The sequence below is a fragment of the Oncorhynchus nerka genome, linkage group LG17 (genome assembly GCF_034236695.1).
Source record: "Oncorhynchus nerka isolate Pitt River linkage group LG17, Oner_Uvic_2.0, whole genome shotgun sequence".
Classification (NCBI taxonomy): Eukaryota; Metazoa; Chordata; class Actinopteri; order Salmoniformes; family Salmonidae; genus Oncorhynchus; species Oncorhynchus nerka.
In genome coordinates this window covers 2,300,514-2,318,613 of record NC_088412.1, presented here as the reverse complement: position 1 = coordinate 2,318,613, position 18,100 = coordinate 2,300,514, and the positions used below count along the sequence as shown (strand labels likewise).

The window sequence follows — 18,100 nt, the reverse complement described above, 5'->3', positions numbered from 1 at the left end:
GGTACGGGAGAGGGGACACTATGGGGAAGGAGAGGGGACACTATGGGGAAGGGAGAGGGGACACTATGGGGAAGGGAGGGGACACTATGGGGAAGGGAGAGGGGACACTATGGGGAAGGGAGAGGGGCCACTATGGGGAAGGGAGAGGGGCCACTATAGGGAAGGGAGAGGGGACACTATGGGGAAGGGAGAGGGGATACTATACCTGGGGAAGGGAGAGGGGACACTATGGGGAAGGGAGAGGGGACACTATGGGGAAGGGAGAGGGGACACTATGGGGAAGGGAGAGGGGACACTATGGGGAAGGGAGAGGGGCCACTATGGGGAAGGGAGAGGGGACACTATGGGGAAGGGAGAGGGGACACTATGGGGAAGGGAGAGGGGACACTATGGGGGAAGGGAGAGGGGACACTATGGGGAAGGGAGAGGGGACACTATGGTGAAGGGAGAGGGGACACTATGGGGGAAGGGAGAGGGGCCACCATGGGGAAGAGAGAGGGGACACTATGGGGGAAGGGAGAGGGGACACTATGGGGAAGGGAGAGGGGACACTATGGGGGAAGGGAGAGGGGACACTATGGGGAAGGGAGAGGGGCCACTATGGGGAAGGGAGAGGGGCCACTATGGGGAAGGGAGAGGGTACACTATGGGGAAGGGAGAGGGGACACTATGGGGAAGGGAGAGGGGACACTATGGGGAAGGGAGAGGGGCCACTATGGGGAAAGGAGAGGGGACAATATGGGGAAGGGAGAGGGGCCACTATGGGGAAGGGAGAGGGGACACTATGGGGAAGGGAGAGGGGCCACTATGGGGAAGGGAGAGGGGACACTATGGGGAAGGGAGAGGGGACACTATGGGGAAGGGAGAGGGGACACTATGGGGAAGGAGAGGGTACACTATGGAGAAGGGAGAGGGTACGGGAGAGGGGACACTATGGGGAAGGGAGAGGGTACACTATGGGGAAGGGAGAGGGGACACTATGGGGAAGGGAGAGGGTACACTATGGAGAAGGGAGAGGGTACGGGAGAGGGGACACTATGGGGAAGGGAGAGGGTACACTATGGGGAAGGGAGAGGGTACACTATGGGGAAGGGAGAGGGTACACTATGGGGAAGGGAGAGGGGACACTATGGGGAAGGGAGAGGGGACACTATGGGGAAGGGAGAGGGGCCACTATGGGGGAAGGGAGAGGGGACACTATGGGGAAGGGAGAGGGGCCACTATAGGGAAGGGAGAGGGGACACTATGGGGAAGGGAGAGGGGACACTATGGGGAAGGGATAAGTCGTTTGGTGATCAGTAACCATATACACTGACTATACAAAACATTAGGAACACCTTCCCGACTATACAAAACATTAGGAACACCTTCCTGACTATACAAAACATTAGGAACACCTTCCTGACTATACAAAACATTAGGAACACCTTCCTGACTATACAAAACATAAGGAACACCTTCCTGACTATTAGGAACACCTTCCTGACTATACAAAACATTAGGAACACCTTCCTGACTATACAAAACATTAGGAACACCTTCCTGACTATTAGGAACACCTTCCTGACTATACAAAACATTAGGAACACCTTCCTGATACAGAGTTGCGCCCCCAGACTTCTATTCCAGCCCAGCAAACAGACCAACCTTTCTCCACTGCTCCCTGATCTACACAGGTAGGCAATGTTCATACACAGGTAGGCAATGGTCATACACAGGTAGGCAATGGTCATACACAGGTAGGCAATGGTCATATACAGGTAGGCAATGGTCATATACAGGTAGGCAATGGTCATACACAGGTAGGCAATGGTCATACACAGGTAGGCAATGTTCATACACAGGTAGGCAATGTTCATACACAGGTAGGCAATGGTCATACACAGGTAGGCAATGGTCATACACAGGTAGGCAATGGTCATATACAGGTAGGCAATGGTCATACACAGGTAGGCAATGGTCATACACAGGTAGGCAATGTTCATACACAGGTAGGCAATGTTCATACACAGGTAGGCAATGGTCATACACAGGTAGGCAATGTTCATACACAGGTAGGCAATGTTCATACACATGTAGGCAATGGTCATACACAGGTAGGCAATGTTCATACACAGTTAGGCAATGGTCATACACAGGTAGGCAATGGTCATACACAGGTAGGCAATGGTCATACACAGGTAGGCAATGGTCATACACAGGTAGGCAATGGTCATACACAGGTAGGCAATGGTCATACACAGGTAGGCAATGGTCATACACAGGTAGGCAATGGTCATACACAGGTAGGCAATGGTCATATACAGGTAGGCAATGGTCATACACAGGTAGGCAATGGTCATACACAGGTAGGCAATGGTCATACACAGGTAGGCAATGTTCATATACAGGTAGGCAATGGTCATACACAGGTAGGCAATGGTCATACACAGGTAGGCAATGGTCATATACAGGTAGGCAATGGTCATATACAGGTAGGCAATGGTCATACACAGGTAGGCAATGGTCATACACAGGTAGGCAATGGTCATACACAGGTAGGCAATGGTCATTCACAGGTAGGCAATGGTCATACACAGGTAGGCAATGGTCATACACAGGTAGGCAATGGTCATACACAGGTAGGCAATGTTCATATACAGGTAGGCAATGGTCATACACAGGTAGGCAATGGTCATACACAGGTAGGCAATGGTCATATACAGGTAGGCAATGGTCATATACAGGTAGGCAATGGTCATACACAGGTAGGCAATGGTCATACACAGGTAGGCAATGGTCATACACAGGTAGGCAATGGTCATACACAGGTAGGCAATGGTCATACACAGGTAGGCAATGGTCATACACAGGTAGGCAATGGTCATACACAGGTAGGCAATGTTCATACACAGGTAGGCAATGGTCATACACAGGTAGGCAATGGTCATACACAGGTAGGCAATGGTCATACACAGGTAGGCAATGGTCATACACAGGTAGGCAATGGTCATACACAGGTAGGCAATGGTCATACACAGGTAGGCAATGGTCATACACAGGTAGGCAATGGACATACACAGGTAGGCAATGGTCATACACAGGTAGGCAATGGTCATACACAGGTAGGCAATGGTCATACACAGGTAGGCAATGGTCATACACAGGTAGGCAATGGACATACACAGGTAGGCAATGGACATACACAGGTAGGCAAACAGGCAGGTGAATCAAAACTAGGACTGAAGGCTATAACTGGTTCTCACAAATGAGCTGGGAAAAGGCCTAGTAGAGTCAAAACAAACAATACCTCAAAAAGGCACAAACAAAATGAACTGAACTAAATAAGGAGCTGATGAGACCAGGTGAGTTACTAACACAGGTGGAAATCAATTAACAAAAATGAAAGACAAGTTCAATAACACAATGAAACAGGGCTACGACCCAGAACACAAAGAAACAGGGCTTACGACCCAGAACACAAAGAAACAGGGCTACGTTCCAGAACACAAAGAAACAGGGCTACGTTCCAGAACACAAAGAAACAGGGCTACGACCCAGAACACAAACAAACAGGGCTTACGACCCAGAACACAAAGAAACAGGGCTACGTTCCAGAACACAAAGAAACAGGGCTACGTTCCAGAACACATAGAAACAGGGCTACGTTCCAGAACACATAGAAACAGGGCTACGTTCCAGAACACAAAGAAACAGGGCTACGTTCCAGAACACAAAGAAACAGGGCTACGTTCCAGAACACAAAGAAACAGGGCTACGACCCAGAACACAAACAAACAGGGCTTACGACCCAGAACACATAGAAACAGGGCTACGTTCCAGAACACAAAGAAACAGGGCTACGTTCCAGAACACATAGAAACAGGGCTACGTTCCAGAACACATAGAAACAGGGCTACGTTCCAGAACACAAAGAAACAGGGCTACGTTCCAGAACACATAGAAACAGGGCTACGTTCCAGAACACAAAGAAACAGGGCTACGTTCCAGAACACAAAGAAACAGGACTACGTTCCAGAACACATAGAAACAGGGCTACGTTCCAGAACACATAGAAACGGGGCTACGTACCAGAACACAAAAAATCAGGGCTACGTTCCAGAACACATAGAAACGGGGCTACGTTCCAGAACACATAGAAACAGGGCTACGTTCCAGAACATGAGGGAGAATTTGTATTTTATATTTTTTTATGAGCATTGCCTTATTTCTATTACAGCATATTGGATGACTGTCATTCATATTCCATTCACCCAGCTCATTGTTATCATCGATAGGTTTAGGCTACGACATGATACTAGAATGTTCCCTGTACCCATCATGAGGTTGCTACAACCTAGTATATACACACAGGTCAAGAGGATGTTGAGTAATCAAGGTGACAGACAGAGACACATTCAATACCTCCTTGTACACTCTGGCCTGCATCTAGGGTGTGATCATTAGTCCAACAGTTGCACATGAGAGTTTCTATTGGACGAATTCAGGTGTGTTTATCCCCGTTTCGTTCCGTTTGCTTCTGATTTAAGAAATGTTTTTCAAACAGAATCGGCAGAATGAATACACCCCTGATCACCCGCACACACAGTTCACTTTCATAGCAGCCACATACAAACAGCATGATCACTTTGCTCGTTGTCACTCTCCTCTGACCAGCAAAACCTTCATACGCTAACCGCTTCACACAACCTACATTGTTGTCATCATATTAACGTGCACATCATTGGTTAGAGGACAATTTGTAGAAGTCAGCTAGCTACATTTTGAAGTTTTTTTAATCGAGTGGGTCACCAACGCCGTAAGTATAACGCATCAGTGTTTGTTAATTAGTTCCATCGATAGCACGCTGACATCAATAGAACAGGGGGAAACGTTTGTAGCAATGTTTAAACTAACACTATTCAAAGGCCACACGGAAACTTCGATTAACGTGTACATGGTTGGTTATATGAGGACTTATATTTTTGGAATGTTGGATGTAGATTTTGGGAGGCAGCCAGCATGGAAAAGTGGAGTGGAGCGGGTCGAGAGTTCCATCATGGAAAAGTGGAGTGGACCGGAGAGAGTTCCATCATGGAAAAGTGGAGTGGACCGGAGAGAGTTCCATCATGGAAAAGTGGAGTGGACCGGAGAGAGTTCCATCATGGAAAAGTGGAGTGGACCGGAGAGAGTTCCATCATGGAAAAGTGGAGTGGACCGGAGAGAGTTCCATCATGGAAAAGTGGAGTGGACCGGAGAGAGTTCCATCATGGAAAAGTGGAGTGGAGCGGAGAGAGTTCCATCATGGAAAAGTGGAGTGGAGAGATTTCCATCATGGAAAAGTGGAGTGGAGAGAGTTCCATCATGGAAAAGTGGAGTGGAGAGAGTTCCATCATGGAAAAGTGGAGTGGAGCAGAGAGAGTTCCATAATGGAAAAGTGGAGTGGAGCGGAGAGAGTTCCATCATGGAAAAGTGGAGTGGAGCGGAGAGAGTTCCATCATGGAAAAGTGGAGTGGAGCGGAGAGAGTTCCATCATGGAAAAGTGGAGTGGAGCGGAAAGAGTTCCATCATGGAAAAGTGGAGTGGAGCGGAGAGAGTTCCATCATGGAAAAGTGGAGTGGAGCGGAGAGAGTTCCATCATGGAAAAGTGGAGTGGAGCGGAAAGAGTTCCATCATGGAAAAGTGGAGTGGAGCGGAGAGAGTTCCATCATGGAAAAGTGGAGTGGAGCGGAGAGAGTTCCATCATGGAAAAGTGGACCGGAGAGAGTTCCATCATGGAAAAGTGGAGTGGAGAGAGTTCCATCATGGAAAAGTGGAGTGGAGAGAGTTCCATCATGGAAAAGTGGAGTGGAGAGAGTTCCATCATGGAAAAGTGGAGTGGAGCGGAGAGAGTTCCATCATGGAAAAGTGGAGTGGAGCGGAGAGAGTTCCATCATGGAAAAGTGGAGTGGAGAGAGTTCCATCATGGAAAAGTGGAGTGGAGCGGAGAGAGTTCCATCATGGAAAAGTGGAGTGGAGAGAGTTCCATCATGGAAAAGTGGAGCGGAGAGAGTTCCATCATGGAAAAGTGGAGTGGAGCGGAAAGAGTTCCATCATGGAAAAGTGGAGTGGAGAGAGTTCCATCGTGGAAAAGTGGAGTGGAGAGAGTTCCATCATGGAAAAGTGGAGTGGAGAGAGTTCCATCATGGAAAAGTGGAGTGGAGAGAGTTCCATCATGGAAAAGTGGAGTGGAGCGGAGAGAGTTCCATCATGGAAAAGTGGAGTGGAGTAGAGAGAGTTCCATCATGGAAAAGTGGAGTGGAGAGAGAGTTCCACACTTTTTCTCTTTGTTAACTTCAAGGAATCACGACCCGTCGTAGAATATCATTAACCATTATCACCGACGATAATCCACTCCCGCTCTACTTTTCCACGATTATTATCACCACTAGTGGAGCGGGTCGAGAGTATCAAGCTCCTTGGTGTCCACATCACCAACCAACTATCATGGTCCAAACACACCAAGACAATTGTGAAGAGGGCACGACAAAACATTTTTGGATCCTGTACTTAATGACGGGCCACCCCCAGGTGGTAAGAGTAGGCAACAACACGTCTGCCACGCTGATCCTTAACACTGGGGCAGTCGTGAACAGGGCACGAGAGAAACCTTTTCCCCCTCAGGAGACTGAAAAGATTTGGAATGGGGTCCCCAGATCCTCACAAGGTTCTACAGCTGCACCATCGAGAGCATCCTGACCAGTTGCATCACCGCCTGGTACGGCAACTGCTCGGCATCTGACCGTAAGGTGCTACAGAGGGTAGTGTGAACGGCCCAGTACATCACTGGGGCCAAGCTTCCTGACCTCCAGGACCTATATAATAGGCGGTGTCAGAGGAAAGCCCATAAAATTGTCAGAGACTCCAGCCACCCTGGTCATAGACTGTTTTCTCTGCTATCGCACGGCAAGCAGTACCGGAGCACCAAGTCTAGGTTCAAGAACAGCTTCTACCCTCAAGCCATAAGACTGCTGAACAATTAATAAAATCACTACCGGACAAGTTACACTGACCCCCCTTCCCTTTTGTACACTGCTGCTACTCGCTGTTTATTATCTATGCATAGTCACTTCACCCCTACTTACATGTACAAATGACCTCAACTAACCTGTACCCCTCCACACCGACTCTGTACTGTAATACCCTGTATATAGCCTCCACACTGACTCTGTACCGGTACCCCTTGTATATAGTCTCCACATTGACTATGTACCGGTACCCCCTGTATATAGCCTCCACATTGACTCTGTACCGGTACCCCTTGTATATAGCCTCCACATTGACTCTGTACCGGTACCCCCTGTATATAGTCTCCACATTGACTCTGTACCGTAACACCCTGTATATAGTCTCCACATTGACTCTGTACCAGTACCCCCTGTATATAGTCTCCACATTGACTATGTACCGGTACCCCCTGTATATAGCCTCCACATTGACTCTGTACTGGTACCCCCTGTATATAGCCTCCACATTGACTCTGTACCGTAACACCCTGTATATAGCCTCCACATTGACTCTGTACCGGTACCCCCTGTATATAGCCTCCACACTGACTCTGTACCGGTACCCCCTGTATATAGTCTCCACATTGACTCTGTACTGGTACCCCCTGTATATAGCCTCCACATTGACTCTGTACCCTAACACCCTGTATATAGCCTCCACATTGACTCTGTACCGGTACCCCCTGTATATAGCCTCCACACTGACTCTGTACCGGTACCCCCTGTATATAGTCTCCACATTGACTCTGTACCGGTACCCCCTGTATATAGTCTCCACATTGACTATGTACCGGTACCCCCTGTATATAGCCTCCACATTGACTCTGTACCGGTACCCCTTGTATATAGCCTCCACATTGACTCTGTACCATAACACCCTGTATATAGCCTCCACATTGACTCTGTACCGGTACCCCCTGTATATAGTCTCCACATTGACTCTGTACCGTAACACCCTGTATATAGTCTCCACATTGACTCTGTACCGGTACCCCCTGTATATAGCCTCCACATTGACTCTGTACTGGTACCCCCTGTATATAGCCTCCACATTGACTATGTACCGTAACACCCTGTATATAGCCTCCACATTGACTCTGTACCGGTACCCCCTGTATATAGCCTCCACACTGACTCTGTACCGGTACCCCCTGTATATAGTCTCCACATTGACTCTGTACCGGTACCCACTGTATATAGCCTCCACATTGACTCTGTACCCTAACACCCTGTATATAGCCTCCACATTGACTCTGTACCGGTACCCCCTGTATATAGCCTCCACACTGACTCTGTACCGGTACCCCCTGTATATAGTCTCCACATTGACTCTGTACCGGTACCCCCTGTATATAGTCTCCACACTGACTCTGTACTGGTACCCCCTGTATATAGCCTCCACACTGACTCTGTACCGTAATACCCTGTATATAGCCTCCACATTGACTCTGTACCGTAACACCCTGTATATAGCCTCCACATTGACTCTGTACCGTAATACCCTGTATATAGCCTCCACATTGATTCTGTACCGTAACACCCTGTATATAGCCTCCACACTGACTCTGTACCGTAACACCCTGTATATAGTCTCCACATTGACTCTGTACTGTAATACCCTGTATATAGCCTCCACATTGACTCTTTACCAGTACCCCCTGTATATAGTCTCCACATTGACTCTGTACCGGTACCCCCTGTATATAGTCTCCACATTGACTATGTACCGGTACCCCCTGTATATAGCCTCCACACCGACTCTGTACCATAACACCCTGTATATAGCCTCCACATTGACTCTGTACCGGTACCCCCTGTATATAGTCTCCACATTGACTCTGTACCGTAATACCCTGTATATAGCCTCCACATTGACTCTGTACCATAACACCCTGTATATAGCCTCCACATTGACTCTGGACTGGTACCCCCTGTATATAGCCTCCACATTGACTCTGTACCGTAACACCCTGTATATAGCCTCCACACTGACTCTGTACCGGTACCCCCTGTATATAGTCTCCACATTGACTCTGTACCGTAATACCCTGTATATAGTCTCCACATTGACTCTGTACCATAACACCCTGTATATAGCCTCCACATTGACTCTGGACTGGTACCCCCTGTATATAGCCTCCACATTGACTCTGTACCGTAACACCCTGTATATAGCCTCCACACTGACTCTGTACCGGTATCCCCTGTATATAGCCTCCACACTGACTCTGTACCGGTACCCCCTGTATATAGTCTCCACATTGACTCTGTACCGGTACCCCCTGTATATAGCCTCCACACTGACTCTGTACCGGTACCCCCTGTATATAGCCTCCACACTGACTCTGTACCGTAATACCCTGTATATAGCCTCCACATTGATTCTGTACCGTAACACCCTGTATATAGCCTCCACATTGACTCTGTACCGTAACACCCTGTATATAGCCTCCACATTGACTCTGTACCGTAATACCCTGTATATAGCCTCCACATTGATTCTGTACCGTAACACCCTGTATATAGCCTCCACACTGACTCTGTACCGTAACACCCTGTATATAGTCTCCACATTGACTCTGTACCGGTACCCCCTGTATATAGTCTCCACATTGACTCTGTACTGGTACCCCCTGTATATAGCCTCCACATTGATTCGGTACCGTAACACCCTGTATATAGCCTCCACATTGACTCTGTACCGTAACACCCTGTATATAGCCTCCACATTGACTCTGTACCGGTACACCCTGTATATAGCCTCCACATTGACTCTGTACCGTAACACCCTGTATATAGCCTCCACATTGACTCTGTACCGGTTTTATTTTAGTCTACTTGGTAAATATTTTCTTAACTCTTTCTTGAACTGCACTGTTGGTAAAGGGCTTGTAAGTGTTTCTACACACTATTCATCATTTCACTACACTTGTTGTATTCGACACATGTGACTAATAAAGTTTGATTTGATTGATTTGTACATCGTGGAAAATAGTGTAATATACAGTGCATTCAGAAAGTATTCAGACCCCGTGACTTTTTCCACATTTTGTTACGTTACGTTACATCCGTATTCTAAAATTGGTTAAATCGTTCCCCCCCCCCCCCCCCCTCATCAGTCTACACACTAAACCCCACAATGACAAAGCAAAAAACAGTTTTTTATAAATTTTTGCAAATTTGAGCGAAAACATGCCATGCGATTGTTTGAGGACGGCGCCCCACATCAAAATATATTTCCCACCGGCTCAGGTTTCATACATTCACAAATAACAATTAAATATTCACTTACTTTTTGAAAGTCTTCCTCTGATTTGTCATCCAAAGGGTCCCAGCTATAACATGTAGTGTAATTTTGTTCGATAAAATCCTTCTTTATATCCCAAAAAGTTTAGTTGGCTCCATCGATTTGAGTAATCCACTCGTTCAACATGCAGAGAAAGGAATCTGAAAATCTACCCCTAAACTTTGTTTCAACAAGTCCAAATATGTTTATATTTACTCCTCAGATACTCTAAAATGTAATAAAATAAAACTAGTATATTTCTTACGGAAAGAAGTATGTTGAATAGGAAACCGATTTTAGCAGGTGCGTCCTGTCTTCATGGCGCGTGCCAACACAAATTTCCAAGACTGTGTCCCTGTACTTTAACTGATATTTCTTATTCGTTTTTAAAGTTACAAGCCTGAAACCTTGAACATAGACTGCTGACACCCTGTGGAAGCCATAGGAATTGCATCCAGGGAGCTAATTTTCAATATGACCTTTTACTTGCGTTTCTAAGATGTTGGTCTCTCTCAAAAAAAAAAAATTCAGGTTGGTTTTTCTTTGGATGTTCTCCTACCATATCTATTGTGTTATTGTCTCCTACATTATTTTAACATTTCTACAAACTTCAAAGTATTTTCTTTCCAATGGTACCAATTATATGCACATCCTGGCTTCAGGGTCTGCGCAACAGACAGTTTACTTTGGGCATGTCATTTAGACAGTACGTGGAGAAAAAAGGGGCCTAGCCCTTAAATGGAAGAAGTTTGGAACCACTAAGACTCTTCCTAGAGCTGCCAGGCCAAACTGAGCAATCGGGGGAGAAGGACTTTGGTCAGGGAGGTGACCAAGAACCCGATGGTCACTCTGACAGAGCTCCAGAGTTTCTCTGTGGTGATGGAAGAACATCCAGAAGGACAACCATCTCTGCAGCACTCCACCAATCAGGCCTTTATGGTAGAGTGGCCAGACGGAAACCACTCCTCAGTAAAAGGCACATGACAGCCCACTTGTCGGGATCTCAAGTATGAACATTGGAAACAGGATGTACCTGAACTCAATTTCAGGTCTCATATCAAACGGTCTGAATACTTAGGTATTTCTGTTTTTTTTTATTTTAATACATTTGCTAAAATTTCTAAAAACTGTTTTTTCAGTTTCGTCATTATAGGGTATTGTGTGTAGATTGATGAGACTTAAAAAAAAAATGTAATACATTTTTTTATAGAAAATGTGGAAAAAGTCAAGGGGTCTTCTTTCAGAATGAACCGTATACATATATATATCCTTAAATTTTGAATTTAAACCTAACCCTAATTTATGAAGGCCAAATTTGATGCGTTGCTCCACCAGACCATTTTGGTGGAAGTGTCTGGGAATGAGATTAGGTGTAGTATGACTAAGGACATCACTTTAGAGCGTTTTCCAATTCTCCGACCCTACATATCCAGAACGCCGCAGCCCGTCTGGTGTTCAACCTTCCCAAGTTCTCTCACGTCACCACGCTCCTCCGCTCTCTCCACTGACTTCCAGTTGAAGCTCGCATCCGCTACAAGACCATGGTGCTTGCCTACGGAGCTGTGAGGGGAACGGCACCTCAGTACCTCCAGGCTCTGATCAGGCCCTACACCCAAACAAGGGCACTGCGTTCATCCACCTCTGGCCTGCTCGCCTCCCTACCACTGAGGAAGTACAGTTCCCGCTCAGCCCAGTCAAAACTGTTCGCTGCTCTGGCCCCCCAATGGTGGAACAAACTCCCTCACGACGCCAGGACAGCGGAGTCAATCACCACCTTCCGGAGACACCTGAAACCCCACCTCTTTAAGGAATACCTAGGATAGGATAAAGTAATCCCTCTCACCCCCTTAAAAGATTTAGATGCACTACTGTTCCACTGGATGTCATAAGGTGAATGCACCAATTTGTAAGTCGCTCTGGATAAGAGCGTCTGCTAAATGACTTAAAATGTAAATGTAAATGTACATGTCACCCTCTATAAATGGTTTGATCATATATTTATATGAAAAATGAAAACGAAACAGTTCTGTATGGAAAACACAGACACAGAAAACAACCACAACCAAACTGGGGAAAACAGGCTGCCTAAGTTTGGTTCTCAATCAGAGACAACGATCGACAGCTGCCTCTGATTGAGAACCATACCAGGCCAAACACAGAAATACAACATAGAAAAAAAGGACATAGACTACCCACCCCAACTCACGCCCTGATCAAACAAACACAAAGACATCAAAAAAGGAACTAAGGTCAGAAAGTGACAGTCTTGCACTGATGAGTGTTCGAACTGTGTGCCAACTGCTAGAACAACACCTCAACATCTCACACAAAGACCAATAGTGATGAGGTCAACACATCAACACATCAATACCTCGCACAAAGACCAATAGTGATGAGGTCAACACATCAATACCTCACACAAAGACCAATAGTGATGAGGTCAACACATCAATACCTCGCACAAAGACCAATAGTGATGAGGTCAACACATCAATACCTCACACAAAGACCAATAGTGATGAGGTCAACACCTCACACAAAGACCAATAGTGATGAGGTCAACACCTCAATACCTCACACAAAGACCAATAGTGATGAGGTCAACACATCAATACCTCACACAAATACCAATAGTGATGAGGTCAACACCTCAATACCTCACACAAAGACCAATAGTGATGAGGTCAACACATTAATACCTCACACAAAGACCAATAGTGATGTAGTCAACACCTCGCACAAAGACCAATAGTGATGAGGTCAACACCTCGCACAAAGACCAATAGTGATGTAGTCAACACATCAATACCTCACACAAAGACCAATAGTGATGAGGTCAACACATCAATACCTCACACAAAGACCAATAGTGATGAGGTCAACACCTCACACAAAGACCAATAGTGATGTAGTCAACACATCAATACCTCACACAAATACCAATAGTGATGAGGTCAACACCTCAATACCTCACACAAAGACCAATAGTGATGAGGTCAACACATTAATACCTCACACAAAGACCAATAGTGATGTAGTCAACACCTCGCACAAAGACCAATAGTGATGAGGTCAACACCTCGCACAAAGACCAATAGTGATGAGGTCAACACATCAACACCTCACACAAAGACCAATAGTGATGAGGTCAACACATCAACACCTCACACAAAGACCAATAGTGATGAGGTCAACACCTCAATACCTCACACAAAGACCAATAGTGATGTAGTCAACACATCAATACCTCACACAAAGACCAATAGTGATGAGGTCAACACATCAATACCTCACACAAAGACCAATAGTGATGAGGTCAACACCTCACACAAAGACCAATAGTGATGCAGTCAACACATCAACATCAATACCTCACACAAAGACCAATAGTGATGAGGTCAACACATCAATACCTCGCACAAAGACCAATAGTGATGAGGTCAACACATCAACACCTCACACAAAGACCAATAGTGATGAGGTCAACACCTCAATACCTCACACAAAGACCAATAGTGATGTAGTCAACACATCAATACCTCACACAAAGACCAATAGTGATGAGGTCAACACATCAATACCTCACACAAAGACCAATAGTGATGAGGTCAACACCTCACACAAAGACCAATAGTGATGAGGTCAACACATCAACACATCAATACCTCACACAAAGACCAATAGTGATGAGGTCAACACATCAATACCTCGCACAAAGACCAATAGTGATGAGGTCAACACATCAATACCTCACACAAAGACCAATAGTGATGAGGTCAACACATCAATGGGCCAGTAGCCGCACAAAGACCACCATAGTGATGAGGTCAACACATCAATAGGGTTGCGCACAAAGACCAATAGTGATGAGGTCAACACATTAATACCTCACACAAAGACCAATAGTGATAGAGGTCAACACATCAATACCTGGGCCGCACCAAAGACCAATAGTGATGAGGTCAACACATAACCAGCAGGTATCAACTCACACAAAGACCAATAGTGATGAGGTCAACACATCAATACCTCGCACAAAGACCAATAGTGATGAGGTCAACAGATCAATATCTCGCACAAAGTCCAATAGTGATGAGGTCAACACATCAACACATAGATAGGATAGATTGACATGCGTGTTACTGACATTCACCCACCGTGTGTATCTATGTTTATTACGTGCACCTGACCACACAGGTGTGACAAAACTAGGGCCTGTATGAGCCGTCCGGGCTGCAGGCTGCAGGTAGCCTAGTGGTTAGAGGGTTGGGCCAGTAACCAGTAGGTATCCTAGTGGTTAGAGGGTTGGGCCAGTAACCAGTAGGTAGCCTAGTGGTTAGAGCGTTGGGCCAGTAACCAGCAGGTAGCCTAGTGGTTAGAGCGTTGGGCCAGTAACCAGCAGGTATCCTAGTGGTTAGAGGGTTGGGCCAGTAACCAGCAGGTAGCCTAGTGGTTAGAGGGTTGGGCCAGTAACCAGCAGGTAGCCTAGTGGTTAGAGGGTTGGGCCAGTAACCAGCAGGTATCCTAGTGGTTAGAGCGTTGGGCCAGTAACCAGCAGGTAGCCTAGTGGTTAGAGTGTTGGGCCAGTAACCAGCAGGTATCCTAGTGGTTAGAGCGTTGGGCCAGTAACCAGCAGGTAGCCTAGTGGTTAGAGTGTTGGGCCAGTAACCAGCAGGTAGCCTAGTGGTTAGAGCGTTGGGCCAGTAACCAGCAGGTATCCTAGTGGTTAGTGTTGGACTAGTAACCAGCAGGTAGCCTAGTGGTTAGAGTGTTGGGCCAGTAACCAGCAGGTAGCCTAGTGGTTAGAGCGTTGGGCCAGTAACCAGCAGGCAGCCTAGTGGTTAGAGTGTTGGGCCAGTAACCAGCAGGTAGCCTAGTGGTTAGAGCGTTGGGCCAGTAACCAGCAGGTAGCCTAGTGGTTAGAGTGTTGGGCCAGTAACCAGCAGGTAGCCTAGTGGTTAGAGGGTTGGGCCAGTAACCAGTAGGTAGCCTAGTGGTTAGAGGGTTGGGCCAGTAACCAGCAGGTAGCCTAGTGGTTAGAGGGTTGGGCCAGTAACCAGCAGGTAGCCTAGTGGTTAGAGTGTTGGGCCAGTAACCAGCAGGTAGCCTAGTGGTTAGAGTGTTGGGTCAGTAACCAGCAGGTAGCCTAGTGGTTAGAGTGGTTAGGTAGAGTGGTTAGAGCGTTGGGCCAGTAACCAGCAGGTAGCCTAGTGGTTAGAGTGTTGGGCCAGTAACCAGCAGGTAGCCTAGTGGTTAGAGGGTTGGGCCAGTAACCAGCAGGTAGCCTAGTGGTTAGAGTGTTGGGTCAGTAACCAGCAGGTAGCCTAGTGGTTAGAGTGTTGGGTCAGTAACCAGCAGGTAGCCTAGTGGTTAGAGGGTTGTGCCAGTAACCAGCAGGTATCCTAGTGGTTAGAGTGTTGGGCCAGTAACCAGCAGGTAGCCTAGTGGTTAGAGGGTTGGGCCAGTAGCCAGCAGGTATCCTAGTGGTTAGAGTGTTGGGCCAGTAGCCAGCAGGTAGCCTAGTGGTTAGAGGGTTGGGCCAGTAACCAGCAGGTATCCTAGTGGTTAGAGTGTTGGGCCAGTAGCCAGCAGGTAGCCTAGTGGTTAGAGCGTTGGGCCAGTAACCGAAAAGTTGCTAGATTGAACCACCCGAGCTGACAAGGTAAAAATCTGTTGTTCTGCCCCTGAACAAGGGGCAGAACCCACTGTTCCCCGGTAGGCCGTCATTGTAAATAAGAACTTGTTCTTAACTGACTTGCCTATTTAAATAAATAAGCAGAGCAACGCCTTTCACATGGACAGACCTCTGCTTAGTAACCATTAAGTCTATACGTTTGGCTTGCTATCTAGGGTGACGCTCATAGCGGTGACCTGCAGTCTTGGAGACAGTCCTGTGGTATCGCTGTAGGGTCAGGGGTCAGGGGTTAGGTACCTTCTCCTGCTGTTTAACGGTGGCCTCCAGGCCTGCAGCCTTGGAGACAGTCCTGTGGTATCGCTGTAGGGTCAGGGGTTAGGTACCTTCTCCTGCTGTTTAACGGTGGCCTCCAGGCCTGCAGTCTTGGAGACAGTCCTGTGGTATCGCTGTAGGACGGTCTGTTGCTGCTGGTGAGCTCTCTGGAGACGCAGCAACTCCTTTTCACTGTCATTCTTCTGGAAGGTGGAGAGGATGTCAACAACAGAGCCATTATGGTTTCTTACATAAGGTGACAGCTGGACAGAGTTTAGAGTTGTCTGTGTGTCTGCTCACCCTGATCAGATCATTCTGTAGCTGTTGTATCTTGTCTCTCTGAGCTGAAGCCTTGCTGCTCTCACTGGCCAGCTTAAACTTCAGAGAAGCTGGAGGTACACACACACAACACAATCTGTCAACACAAACACACACACAACACAATCTGTCAACACCCACACACACAACACAATCTGTCAACACACACACACACACACACACACACCTCTCAAATATAATCCAGGTAGAATCAGGAATTCCTGAGAGAACAGTGGGTTGGGAAATCTGTGAAAGTTTTGTTTTAAAAATGTATTAACTGCCCTGGACCCCAGGAAGAGTAGCTGCTGCCTCGGCAGGAACTAATGGGGATCCATAATAAACCCCAGGAAGAGTAGCTGCTGCCTTGGCAGAAACTAATGGGGATCCATAATAAACCCCAGGAAGAGTAGCTGCTGCCTTGGCAGGAACTAATGGGGATCCATAATAAACCCCAGGAAGAGTAGCTGCTGCCTCGGCAGGAACTAATGGGGATCCATAATAAACCCCAGGAAGAGTAGCTGCTGCCTCGGCAGGAACTCATGGGGATCCGAAATAAACCCCAGGAAGAGTAGCTGCTGCCTCGGCAGGAACTAATGGGGATCCATATTAAATCCCAGGAAGAGAAGCTGCTGCCTCGGCAGGAACTAATGGGGATCCATAATAAACCCCAGGAAGAGTAGCTGCTGCCTCGGCAGGAACTAATGGGGATCCATAATAAACCCCAGGAAGAGTAACTGCTGCCTCGGCAGGAACTAATGGGGATCCATAATAAACCCCAGGAAGAGTAACTGCTGCCTCGGCAGGAACTAATGGGAATCCATAATAAACCCCAGGAAGAGTAGCTGCTGCCTCGGCACGAACTAATGGGGATCCATAATAAACCCAGGAAGAGTAGCTGCTGCCATGGCAGGAACTCATGGGGATCCATAATAAACCCCAGGAAGAGTAGCTGCTGCCTCGGCAGGAACTAATGGGGATCCATAATAAACCCCAGGAAGAGTAGCTGCTGCCTCGGCAGGAACTAATGGGGATCCATAATAAACCTCAGGAAGAGTAGCTGCTGCCTCGGCAGGAACTAATGGGGAACCATAATAAACCTCAGGAAGAGCAGCTGCTGCCTCGGCAGAAACTAATGGGGATCCATAATAAAACCCAGGAAGAGTAGCTGCTGCCTTGGTAACAGGAACTAATGGGGATCCGTAATAAACCCCAGGAAGAGTAGCTGCGGCCTTGGCAGGAAATAATGGGGATCCATAATAAACCCCAGGAAGAGTAGTTGCTGCCTAGACAGGAACTAATGGGGATCCATAATAAACCCCAGGAAGAGTAGCTGATGCCTTGGTAGGAACTAATGGGGATCCATAATAAACCCCAGGAAGAGTAGCTGCTGCCTCGGCAGGAACTAATGGGGATCCATAATAAAACCCCAGGAAGAGTAGCTGCTGCCTCGGCAGGAACCAATGGGGATCCATAATAAACCTCAGGAAGAGTAGCTGCTGCCTCGGCAGGAACTAATGGGGATCC

General features: G+C 47.2%; 1 protein-coding gene across 1 annotated transcript in view; it reads right to left on the bottom strand.

Moving 5' to 3' along the window:
- The window catches only part of ccdc33 (coiled-coil domain containing 33), a 101,126-nt gene that overhangs the window by 21,330 nt on the left and 61,696 nt on the right, over positions 1-18,100 (bottom strand). The window contains exons 5-6 of the mRNA XM_065002766.1: positions 16,559-16,647; positions 16,330-16,461 (exon numbers count right to left, since the gene is read on the bottom strand). Coding sequence (XP_064858838.1) covers positions 16,330-16,461; positions 16,559-16,647 — 221 coding nt within the window. The remainder of the gene's footprint in view (positions 1-16,329; positions 16,462-16,558; positions 16,648-18,100) is intronic.